Source organism: Centroberyx affinis, unplaced genomic scaffold (genome assembly GCF_046629955.1).
Source record: "Centroberyx affinis isolate AG114_WGS23_722 - 3 ecotype Tasmania unplaced genomic scaffold, CSIRO-AGI_Caff_v1 ptg001423l_1, whole genome shotgun sequence".
NCBI classification, from domain to species: domain Eukaryota; kingdom Metazoa; phylum Chordata; class Actinopteri; order Beryciformes; family Berycidae; genus Centroberyx; species Centroberyx affinis.
This window is the reverse complement of record NW_027279900.1, coordinates 10,001-21,530: the sequence shown is the minus strand read 5'-3', so window position 1 is coordinate 21,530 and position 11,530 is coordinate 10,001. Positions and strand designations below refer to the sequence as shown.

General features: G+C 42.1%; 1 protein-coding gene across 1 annotated transcript in view; it reads left to right on the top strand.

Moving 5' to 3' along the window:
* Positions 1-351: 351 nt before the first annotated feature.
* LOC139650003 (protocadherin Fat 1-like) overlaps positions 352-11,530 on the top strand; it is a gene marked incomplete at its 3' end in the record, with an annotated part of 17,656 nt that continues 6,477 nt past the window's right edge. Inside the window, exons 1-2 of the mRNA XM_071526527.1 lie at positions 352-3,573; positions 4,751-5,062. Of these exons, the coding sequence (XP_071382628.1) occupies positions 393-3,573; positions 4,751-5,062 (3,493 nt within the window). The remainder of the gene's footprint in view (positions 3,574-4,750; positions 5,063-11,530) is intronic.

Sequence of the window (11,530 nt, the reverse complement as noted above, 5' to 3'; positions counted from 1 at the left end):
TAGACAAATATAAATAGTGAAGTTGCCTATGTATGACTTTCTTTCACTGCATAATTCCATTTGTGTTATTTCATAGTTTTGATGTCTTTACTATTATTCTAAAATGTGAAAAATAGTAAAAGTAAAGAAAAATGTGTGTGTCCAAACTTTTGACTGGTAGTGTAATGCAGAGATTCTTTCCATAAAGGCTTCTCTTGTCCATGATTTATATTAGATTACATTTTTTTCTCTCTCTTCTCTCTTCTCTCTTCTTTCTCTTCCTCCCTCTCTCCCTTTCCCTCTCTGTCCCAGGACTGCGGGTCCTCATGGAGATACTGAAGATGGCTGCTTCAGGAGCAACTCTCCTTACAGTAGCAGCGGTACTCCTGAACCTGGCCAGATGTCAGGGGAGCATGGGAAAAGGAAAGGACAGCTCACCGCTGAGGTTCACGCACCACCTCTACGAAGCCACCATCAACGAGAACTCTGCCCCGCGGACATATGTGCAGACCCCGGTGAAGATGGGCATCGAACTGGCAGATCAATTCTGGGACATCAAATATAAAGTGGTCTCGGGTGACGATGATGGCCTTTTCCAAGCCGAGGAAGTCACGGTCGGGGATTTCTGTTTCCTACGCATCAAAACACGCAGCAGTAACTCAGCACTCCTCAACAGAGAGGTCAGAGACAGTTACACCCTCACGGTTGAAGCCACCGAGAGCACTTTTGACTTTCAGGCCAAGACCAAGGTGTCTGTCCAGGTGCTTGACACCAATGACCTGAAGCCTCTTTTCTATCCCGCCTCTTACAACGTGGCCATCAAGGAGGACACCCCACTTAAGTCGAGTGTGGTCAGGGTGAGTGCTACGGACGCCGACGTTGGCAGCAATGCAGAATTTTATTACTCTTTCACCAGCAGAGCCCATCCGTTCGCTGTGGATCCTTTCACAGGCACAGTCAGCCTCGTGAAGAAGCTCAATCACACCCGGACGGAAAGGTACGACCTCACCGTTTTAGCCGAGGACAGGACCAAGAAGATATCGGGTGTTCAGAAATTTGGTAATGTTGCCAAGGTTATAGTAAATGTACAAAAGACGTCCTCAGCATCTCCAGTTGTCACGGCTCTTCCCGATCAAACAGTTTCTACAGATGGTAAAATAACTATCGATGTCCACGTGGAGTCAGGTGTAAAGCCGGTGGAATCCCTCAATATTGTTGGAGGGGATCCACACAAGTGTTTTGAGATTATTCCTTCAGGTGTGCAGGGCAGTGACTTCCAAGTGATCTCCACCAAAAGGATTATCTGGCCTCAAACCCCCTTTGGAATGAATCTGTCCCTTCAAGCTAAAGACAGGAGTTTTCCGGCTTTACTCTCTCCAGTTACACAAATCCACGTTCCGGCCCATCATTACAGCCCATTGGCATTTCTTGAGGATACCTACATTGTTACGCTGAGTGAGTTTTCACCACCTAAAACTCATGTGCTCAGGGTTTCTGTCACCCCATTCTCCTTTAAGGTCACCTTTAGTATTAAAAATAACCCTGATAGCACTAACTTCAAGATTAACCCCAAAACAGGAATTATTATAACCACAGAGAAATTTGACTATGAGAGAAAGGATCGGTATGAGTTTGATGTAATAGCCAACCACGGTGAAGCAGAGACTCACATAGTAGTGGAGATAACAGACGAAAATGACAACAGCCCACAATTCACCCAGACCTCCTATCAGGCCACACTGGAAGAAAACGCCCCTGTCGGCAGCAGCGTCTTGACGGTAGCGGCCGTAGACGAAGATAAAGACAAAAACGGCTTTGTGACTTATGCTATCGCCAACTCAGGCCCGTTACCGTTCACAATCGACCCATTCACGGGTGTCATCTCAACCTCCGAACACTTGGATTACGAGCTGATGAAACGTCAGTACCACCTCAGAGTGTGGGCCTCTGACAGCGGCAGCCCCTTCGGTCATGTCAGCGAGTGCGCCGTGACGATCACCATGAGCAACGTCAACGATAACATCCCCCTGTTTGAGAGGGTGGGCTGCAACGCCACCATACCGCTAGATTTACCCGTGGGAGACACGATTGCCGAGCTGTCAGCCATCGATTTAGATGAGCTGCAGCAGCTGAGATACGTGATCGAGTCAGGGAACGAGCTCCAGCTGTTTGCTATCAACTCTATATCAGGAGCCGTCACTCTGAACCAACCGATTCCTCCGTTTATAGCGGAGACGCAGGCAGTTTTGTTCACTTTGAGAATCATCGCCACAGATGGTAAACATCACTCCGACCCTTCAGTTGTCACCATAACTGTCACTAACAAAGGTGTTGATGCTACAATCCACTGCCAGGAGACGGGCATTTTCAAACAACTGACCGATAAACTCATAGAGTCAATCAAACCCATTTTAACCGACCAGGAGGAAGACTCATTCTCCGATATTCACATCATCAACAGACATTCCCCCAAGTTTGACTTGAGTGTCCCCGGTTCTATTGACCTCGCTGAGGACTACCCACTGAATTCCACCATTATTCAGTTCAAGGCGACTGACGATGACACTGGGTTCAATAGCAAGCTGGTGTACGCTATATCAAGTGGGAATGAGGATGGCTGTTTCTCCATTGACACCTTCTCAGGTGAACTTCAGTTAGTTTGCCCGTTAGACAGAGAGAGTAAAGAATTCTACATTTTGAACATAACGGTTTATGATTTGGGAACCCCGCAATCATCTGTGTGGAAATTGATTGCGGTGAATGTCATGGACGTCAATGACAATCCTCCTGCTTTCGGTCAGCCCAGATATGTGATACGCATCCCTGAAAACACAGAGATGGACTCCAGCGTATTTCAAGCTCATGCAGTAGATCTGGACACAGACGCTAGCGGTAATGTCCAATACTCGCTGCTGACGTCCACTGACATGTTCAGAATTGATGAACTGATCGGCGAGGTGAGGGTGACGGGCCGTTTGGATCGAGAAGTCTCGCCCAGGCATGATCTCCGGATCGAAGCAAGAGACCAGGCCAAATTCGGCCCTCAGCTGTTCACCACCACCGACCTAGTGGTGGTTTTGCAAGACATCAATGACAACCCACCCAAATTTATACCCAAGATCTACAAAATAAAAGTTCCCGAGGATGTTCCCGAGGGAACCCTGTTACTCTGGGTGGAGAGTGTCGATTTAGATCTTGGCAGCGGAGGCCTCATCACCTACAACCTCAAGAACACCGAGAATGGGATCTTTCACCTCGACTCCTCCACCGGCGCCTTGACCCTCGAGAAGGAGCTGGACTTCGAGAGGCGGGCATCTTACAACCTCACGGTCCGTGCCGTCGATCACGGCCTCCCTCGCTCCCTCTCCTCCTCCTGCTTTGTGGAGATCGAGGTTCTGGATGTCAACGAGAACCTCCACCGGCCGGCGTTCTCCGAGTTTGTGTACGAAGCCGGCGTGATGGAGGACGCGGCAGTGGGGACGTCCACGGTAACACTGACAGCTTCAGACAAGGATCTGGGTAGAGACGGAGTGGTCAGGTATCACATCCATGACGGCACTGGCCTGGGAGTCTTCACCATCGATGAGGAAACAGGTAATACATACTGTGGTTATGATTAGGATTTGTTATAGTATTTGTAGTGGTAATAATAACTTATTTATTTCATATAGCACCTTTAAAAACAGACTTTACAAAGTGCATGGGCAGTCAAAATAAAAGCAAAATTCACAAAATGAATGTAAAAAAGCAATGGAACGGTGTGAAACAGGAATTAAAGAAGATTATCATTAATTAGGAGAAGAGGACAGAGGTAGAGAAGAGCAACATTAAAATCAATACTAGGATAAAAAAAAACAAAATAAAGGATAAAATAAAATAATAAAAAGGATAAATAAGATAAGGCTCAGTGTAAATTCATTGTCGCAGCTGATATGTGATAATTTCTTTCAAAGGTTTTGTGGAATGTAGCCTAGCAATCGTTTTTCAGTTTGTATGCCAGCCAAATGAAATGTCTATGCTGTGTTGTCATGGGAGATATGACTTCAGAGCAATCATCTCTTTCAGTCATTATCCTTCGCTTGTGATGAGACAATGGGACATGGTTGTACAACATGGTATTTCCTCCTCCAGGGTGGTTAAGGTTGTTGTCAACTTTTCCAACATATCCAGTACAGAGGACACACTGTGGCCTCTCAGCATAGCATAGTGCATTCCATTAGCCTGCTGCTGCACTTACAGTAGAGATAAAATCAGGGCAAATAGAGTTCTCTGTCACAATGGAACAGGGCTAGAGTGTTTTTCTGTCTCTGCTGTTCTTTATAATGGGTTTTCAACCTCTCCCTCAGGGAATTTAAACTGTTTTTGAAGGCAAATATGTGTGGACAAGTCAATACCCCTTGTTTTTAGACTCCTGAATTAGTATCCTAAGGCGTTTTATTGATTCTGTTTTACATACCTAAGGTGGTAATTTTATCACCTATGTTGCTGAGCAGAGATTGCAAACAATTTCCCTAGATTAATTTGGGGACTCATTTAAATCTTCCTGCAACCCACCTTTGGGCACGAAGCCAGACTTTGAAAAATGCAAATGCATGAACCCTATGCTAGATGAATATCAAAGTGATTTCCTCCAGTGTGGTTATTTAAAAGTGATTATACTGACATTTGATGAAAATATAAGTGATTAATTCCTGAGGTACAGCAACATGTTGAATGATGGTGTCCTATCTTATAGCAATAAGCCAAACTTCATGCCTTTCACTTCCCTCAGGTGTGATTCGTACGACCGAGACGTTGGACCGTGAGACGATGCCTCACTACTGGCTTTCTGTCTATGCCACCGACCTGGGAACCGAGCCTCTGATCTCCTGGACTCACGTCTTCCTGGAGGTCCTGGACGTTAATGACAACGCTCCAGAGCTTTCCCAGCCCGTCTATTTCGCCTCAGTCCAGGAGAACGTGGCCAAAGCCAAGTCGGTCCTCAGCGTGTCGGCCACAGATGTGGACACATCGTCCGAGGGGAAGCTCTCCTTCCAGATGCTGGACTCTCAGCGGACGTATTTCGACGTCAATCCCAAAACAGGTAATAAGCACTGGTTGATCAAAAAACTTGTGTGCTGGAAAAATATCCATCTTTACGGGTTATTTTGTTTTAACGTTCTAACTTTTGAGTCTTCAAATGTTGTTTTTCTTAAAACAAGTGAAAAAATCTTCCAATAGTGTGAGATAATTACACGTATTGCCTGAATTAATTACAATATCTTGAAATAACGCAGATCACTTCTATCACTTGATTAAAGACAATTCTTGAAACAAGCTGATTTGCATTTGAGACAAGCTAAATTATCTCACAAGCCTGAATATTAAACTAAATGACTAAATATTAAACTAAATGTCTAAATTACTTGAAAATTAGATATAAAATGCGACACCTGCCCTCACAAAATGAATAATTCTTATTACTTAGTTAATTAAGTTATTCGTTAATTAAGGACATAATCAAATGTGGTATAATATTGAACAATAAGGTAACTGTTTTCAAAAGGGAGATATAATGTTTTCGAATTAAACCCTTCATATCCTCTGAGCAGCTTCACTTTTCAGCCTTTTGACATTGTGTGTGTGTAGACAGCAAAATAAAATTTAAAAAAATATAAAAGACAGTAAAATTGACCATGGCCCTGAGACAGATAATTGAAAGCTTCTTAACGAGGCGCCATACAGAGCAGTTGATAAGACCGTGGGATATGGAATGTAATTGGATCAGTGTGTGCAGAGTCATTTTCGTCTTGTCTCACAATCAGTTTGGACAGAAGTGCATGCTACAGGCTCCCTCGTGTTCCATTTACATTTTGATTCAAACTCCCATTGTGAATATCTAGGATATATAGGATATAGTATAGAATATATAGTACCTCTCTGTTTCCTGTTTCAGAAATTCACACATCAATATACATTAGGCCATATCCCCATGTCAGATTTACATTTTGATTCAATCGTTTTACTGCAGCCGTAAAAACCTGACAGCGAGTGCGTTATTTCCCACAAGGGGGGCTGAAAAATAGCTGATATCTCTCAGTGTTCTGCTGCAAGTCTGAGCAGAACAGGCACAGCAGAGGCTGGGCGTGTCGCACAGAGGGCAGAGTTGAAACTAAAAACTTCATACACACACATCTCCCTCAGAAGTCACTCACAAACTCATTCGGCCGGGGTCTAACAGGATGTGCAGCTGATGAGAGAAAACATGCCACCCAACCAGGAAAAAAAATGCCCGAATTCCCCCCCCCAGGTGTCTGCGTGTTCATCTTTGACAGTTGCAACTCTGTGTGTGTGTGTCACCTGGCGCACACTTTGATGTTCAGGCAAATTAGTGTAGCATTAGCTCTGACGCTGCATGTTCCTACAAGCCCTGTCCTCTTCTTCTAATCTCTAGGTAGCTCTCGTGTTTGTCCACACCCTAAGGCCAATATACCAAAGGATTACTGAGAGAGAGGGCGAGTTACGTTAATAGCGAGACAGCGTCAGACAATAAGCAGGGAGAAGATGAGGCACCGAAACAGCCGGAGAACTGAGATGAAATGTCACATGAAACAGGCTGTTTTTGTGTCTGGAGAAGAGCAGGGGGGGCATTTCACAAAGCAGGATTATTCGACAGTTAGCCGGATAACAATGTGAAAAAAGATTATGCTGTATCCTGGTGCTACTGATTTGAATCTGTAAAGCAAAACTTCAATATTAGGTTTAGGGATATGATTCAGTCATGCATGTTGATGATTGCTAATAATAAACAAAAGTTCAGAAGATATTACATAAGTTTTCTGGCTTGCTAACTTGCTAATCCTGCTTTGTGTAAATTCCCCGCAGGTGTGTTTGATATTTATTTACTCGCACATACAAGCAGAGGCTGAGATTGCTTTGGTTCTTGTTGATAAGAGTTATTAAGGTCTTGGTTGTACTGTTATTGCCGTGGTAAATGTTCCTACAGGAAATTGATATGAACAGACAGACTGATTTACTGTTTTGAATATAGATGACACCCAATTCATGTAAAAAAGGTACTGAAGTGCTACTATAAGCTCATACAGGCTCAGGAGATAAATCAAAAGAAAGGAAACTAATACACAGGGTAAGAAATGCATTCAGAGGGTATGTTCAGATGCAAGCAATACGCCAACTATAGCAATTGTCATGTAAAAGCCTTAGTCTATCTTAATAAGGTTGTGATCCAGTTAACACACACAGATTTCTGTTCAATTTCTCCAATTATTTGGCCATGTAAACACCTTAGTCTGCATTCATTCAGTTTTTGACAAGTCGGTGGTTTCAAATGCCAAGCGTAACAATACAACAAAGAATACAAAATAAATCTGACAAAATGTTGTGACATTTTATGCTTGATATCAACATTAACTGGCTATCAAATAAATCCACGTGAATCCAGATCATTGAGGTAAATCATGTTACTTTGAACTACATAAACACTTTAATCAAGCTGTCACAGTCAGAGCATTATGTGCATGTGAACGCACCGTTGAAGCAAGAAGGCGAGCCACCTTGTCCTCACAAATCAAACTGAAACCTATTATCAGTATTAATAGTGTAGTGTAGAAATCTCTCATGCCTCAACAGGATGGAAGTGACTCATGATCTACGCAGGTACATGACTAAGCTTCTGGTTCTCCTACATGTACAGAACATAGTGCATAGTGACTCAGATTCACTAAGGGAAGAGTGAGCGCTTTCTTTCTTTCTTTCTTTCTTTCTTTCCTTCTTTATTAGGATCCCCATTAGCACCAGCATAAGCATTGGCTATTCTTCCTGGGGTCCACTACACATGCAGTCATACACACTTATACACACTATAACCACATAAACACAACAAACAAAACTCATGCTCATCTCATTGAATTAACAATCAAGTACATACAGAAAAATTAAAAATCAATCACAATTCCTCAAGAATTAATAGCAAACTTGTAAATCCTTGTCTGAATGACCTTCTTAAATTATATATTTATCCATCCTACGCTTTCACACATGTAATTCCAAGAAAATAGGGTATTAAAATACATTTCTCATTCTCTGCCAAGGGGATTTCTACTTTCACCCAGGTATACATTTTATTTCCTACACCATTTTTTTCTAGTTTACTCACACACAATTCAATTATGGTTCCTGAAGTATTTGGAGATACTGTTTTAACAAAATTTTGAACCGATCTTTAGTATTCTCTAGAACAATATGCACTGGCAATAGGGTTAAGGCGCTATATCACCAAAAACACCAAATCAGAAACCATGCTATTCTTTAACCGTGTGAAATGAGTGGAGAAAAAATTAAGATTCTATGTGCCTGCCGTGGCATATGTAATGTATATGTAATGTAATATATGGCAGGTGGTGATGAAGTGGCTATTTGTTGATCAGTGTTCTTTTCAACAGCTTGTTTGCACCACAGCTTGATTTTTCAAAATCTCTCATCAATAATAATGATAATAATAATAATAATATATTTTATTTGTTTCTAAGCGCGTTTCTAAATACTCAAAGAGGCTTGATGATGGTCTAAATGTTTCAGAGGCCCTGACAAGAAGAACATTCTGGTAGAAACACGGAACCCTTGTAATTGTTTGGCATCAAAAGTTGTGAAATTTAAAGGTACTGAGTATCAACACAAAATATCTATTATTGGCAGCTTCACTCCAAACATGTCGGTATCAGCCGTGTGTCACCGTGCCTTAAGGAGGTGTTAACAATTTCAACAACAATTTGTATTTGTATTTAATTTGTATTTGTTTCAATGGAGAGTTTTAGTGTCTCATGATGGTCTAATTGCTGTTTCAGAGGCTTCTCCAATCAAGACAAGAATAAAGGAGCCCCTGTAATTTTTTTGGCATCAAAATGGTCAAATTTAAATAATATAATAAAATATCTATTATTGGTAGCTTCACTCCAGACATGTCGGTATCAGCCTTCAAAAACCCTTATCAGTCAAATCCTACAAGAAAGCATGGTATACAGCGCTAATGTAGGTGACGCACTTAGTGAATAAGATGAAGATTTTGCGTTCTTAGCTTCAGCAACTGAGGTGCAAAACGTGCAAATTCTGCTCACAACACCACCTTAGTGAATTCTGTCTTTCAATCTCCATCTATCTGACTGACTGTCTATCTCTCTCTCTCTCTCTCAACATGTCGCTCCCTCCCCCTCCTGCACTGATATTTCTGAAATGTTACTCTGAAATGTCACGCCGCTTCCCTTTTAGAGTCTCCCTTGAAAACGTGATTTTTGACAGGACTTACTGAGTGAAATAAAGGCTACATAAAAAAAACAAAGGTGACAGGTAGAAAGCCGCAGTGTTGCAGGCTGACAGCTTAGTTAGAGCGAGGCAAGAAAACAGACAAAAACCCCAACACTGAACCGCCAGACGACACTGTTTATCTTCACATGGTTTTGACAGCAATCCCAGCCTGGCTGAGTGCAAACAGGCAGCAAGGGAGAGGCAAGGCTTCACCCCTGTTTCCCATGTCTGGACTAATGACAAAAACACACTTTCTAATGTCTCCCACCTGCCTTCATCATGTCTTCCCAGCAGGGCTTGTTTGGACTGTCGTAAAAAGAGTGAACGACCCTCAGCAGGGTCTTACACTCCACTTACGACCCCCATCTCCTTCTACAGAAACAATCCCCACACCTCCTCCTGTCTCGCTCCTTCAATGGATCCATAACACTTAACCGCTTCCCCATCGCCGGCTTCTACTCTGATTTACTAAAGATTAAAATAGACGAAACTGAAGGAAAATTAAGAAAATAGGTGCTGTTCATGTAGTTATTGTAAAAATCCCTGCATCTATCCTACATGTATACAATGCTTTCTTGTAGGGTTCGACTGATATGGGTTTTTGAAGGCAGATATTTTTGGAGTGAAGCTGCCAATAATAGATGTTTTGTGCCGATATTCAATATCTTTAAATTTGACCATTTTGATGCCAAAAAATTACGGAGGTTCCTTTATTCTTGTCAGGGTGGAAAAGCCTCTGAAACAGCAATTAGACCATCATGGGACACTAAAACTCTCCACTGAAACAAATACAAATCAAATACAAATACGAATTGTTGTTGAAATTAACCCAACTTTATTTTAATGTTACACAGCAGAACCAAATTTCTATACTGTAATACAAAACTCAACCAAATAGTTAGCTGGCCATTCCTTGTAACTTCGAACACCTGAAAAGAGGGCAAAACTTGCTTTTTGATCTTTGATTTTTTTTACAATTTATGCATCTGTATGGATATTTTCAATTGCACAAGTGTCATGTTGCACCTATACATGGCCTGCTATATGGTACGGTATCAGTACCATGCTGTAACCACACTGGAGACAGTACAACAATGTCTGCCGGGATCCTTTGGAAGTGAGCCAGGACCACATATGTCTTGATATAGTATGTCTTGATGTTTTGCCAGCACACTCCTTACACACCTGGACTGAACTGTGCATGAACCAATGGGTATAGTGTATCGCACGTGTCCAATAAAAACATATAGCCTATTAGACATCAGATGAGTTTTTTGACAATTTCAAAACATACAGAGTTCTCTTTCAGTACAGAAAGATAAATCTCCTTTCGCTGATGAATCAGAGCAGACCTTCCTCTTTCCCTGCACTCTGCACCCCAGGCTCCAACCGAAAACTCCCAGACTCCTCCCCTGCCGTTACAATAAATCCATCCATCTTATCTAGCAGATGCCCTAAACCAGACTTTTACTGCCCCTCCTCGCTTACCTCCACCCCATTATCATTCCACATGCCCCCTCCCCTCCCCTCACCTCACCTCACCTCCTTTATAACACTCCCACCAACCCTGACCATCCCATCCTCACTGATCAGCCCCCCCAACCCCAACCTCTGACCTCTCCCTCTATACTTAAAGCTCTAGAAATCCCCACAACCCTTTCACACTTCACCCTTACACACACACACACTAACACACACACTTCACCCCTCCTATCCAAACACCCTTCACCTGCCCCATTACCCCTTCAGCTTTATTAACCCCCCCTCATTAGCTAGACCCTTAGTTCTCATACCTGTCACTGTCTGTCTGCGGCCCATATTAGAGGCAATAGCCATTCTAAAAAACACACTTTGCATAATTCATAATGAGATTAGATTGCATTATATTAGATGAAACTTTTATGATCCCCGTGGGGAAATTGGCTAATTGCAGCAGGAAATAAACAGGATTCTGCAAAATCAGGAAATAAGTGAGAACAAGAGCAAATGCGACAAATTAAACATAACAGATCTAACAATTACATCCACTAGAATGCATTGAGTAAAAAAAAAAATTAAATATGTGAATTTACAGCATATAAACAGTGAGTGCAAAATAACAGTAGAGCACAGTGAGACAGAGAAAAATATCTATGATCTAAAAATACACGCAGTATAAAATGTTTTAGCGAAATGTGATGTTGTCGTTTAGCTTTTCTAATTCGATATGACATCATATGTAATAAAAACACTTGGATGGACTCCCAGCTGT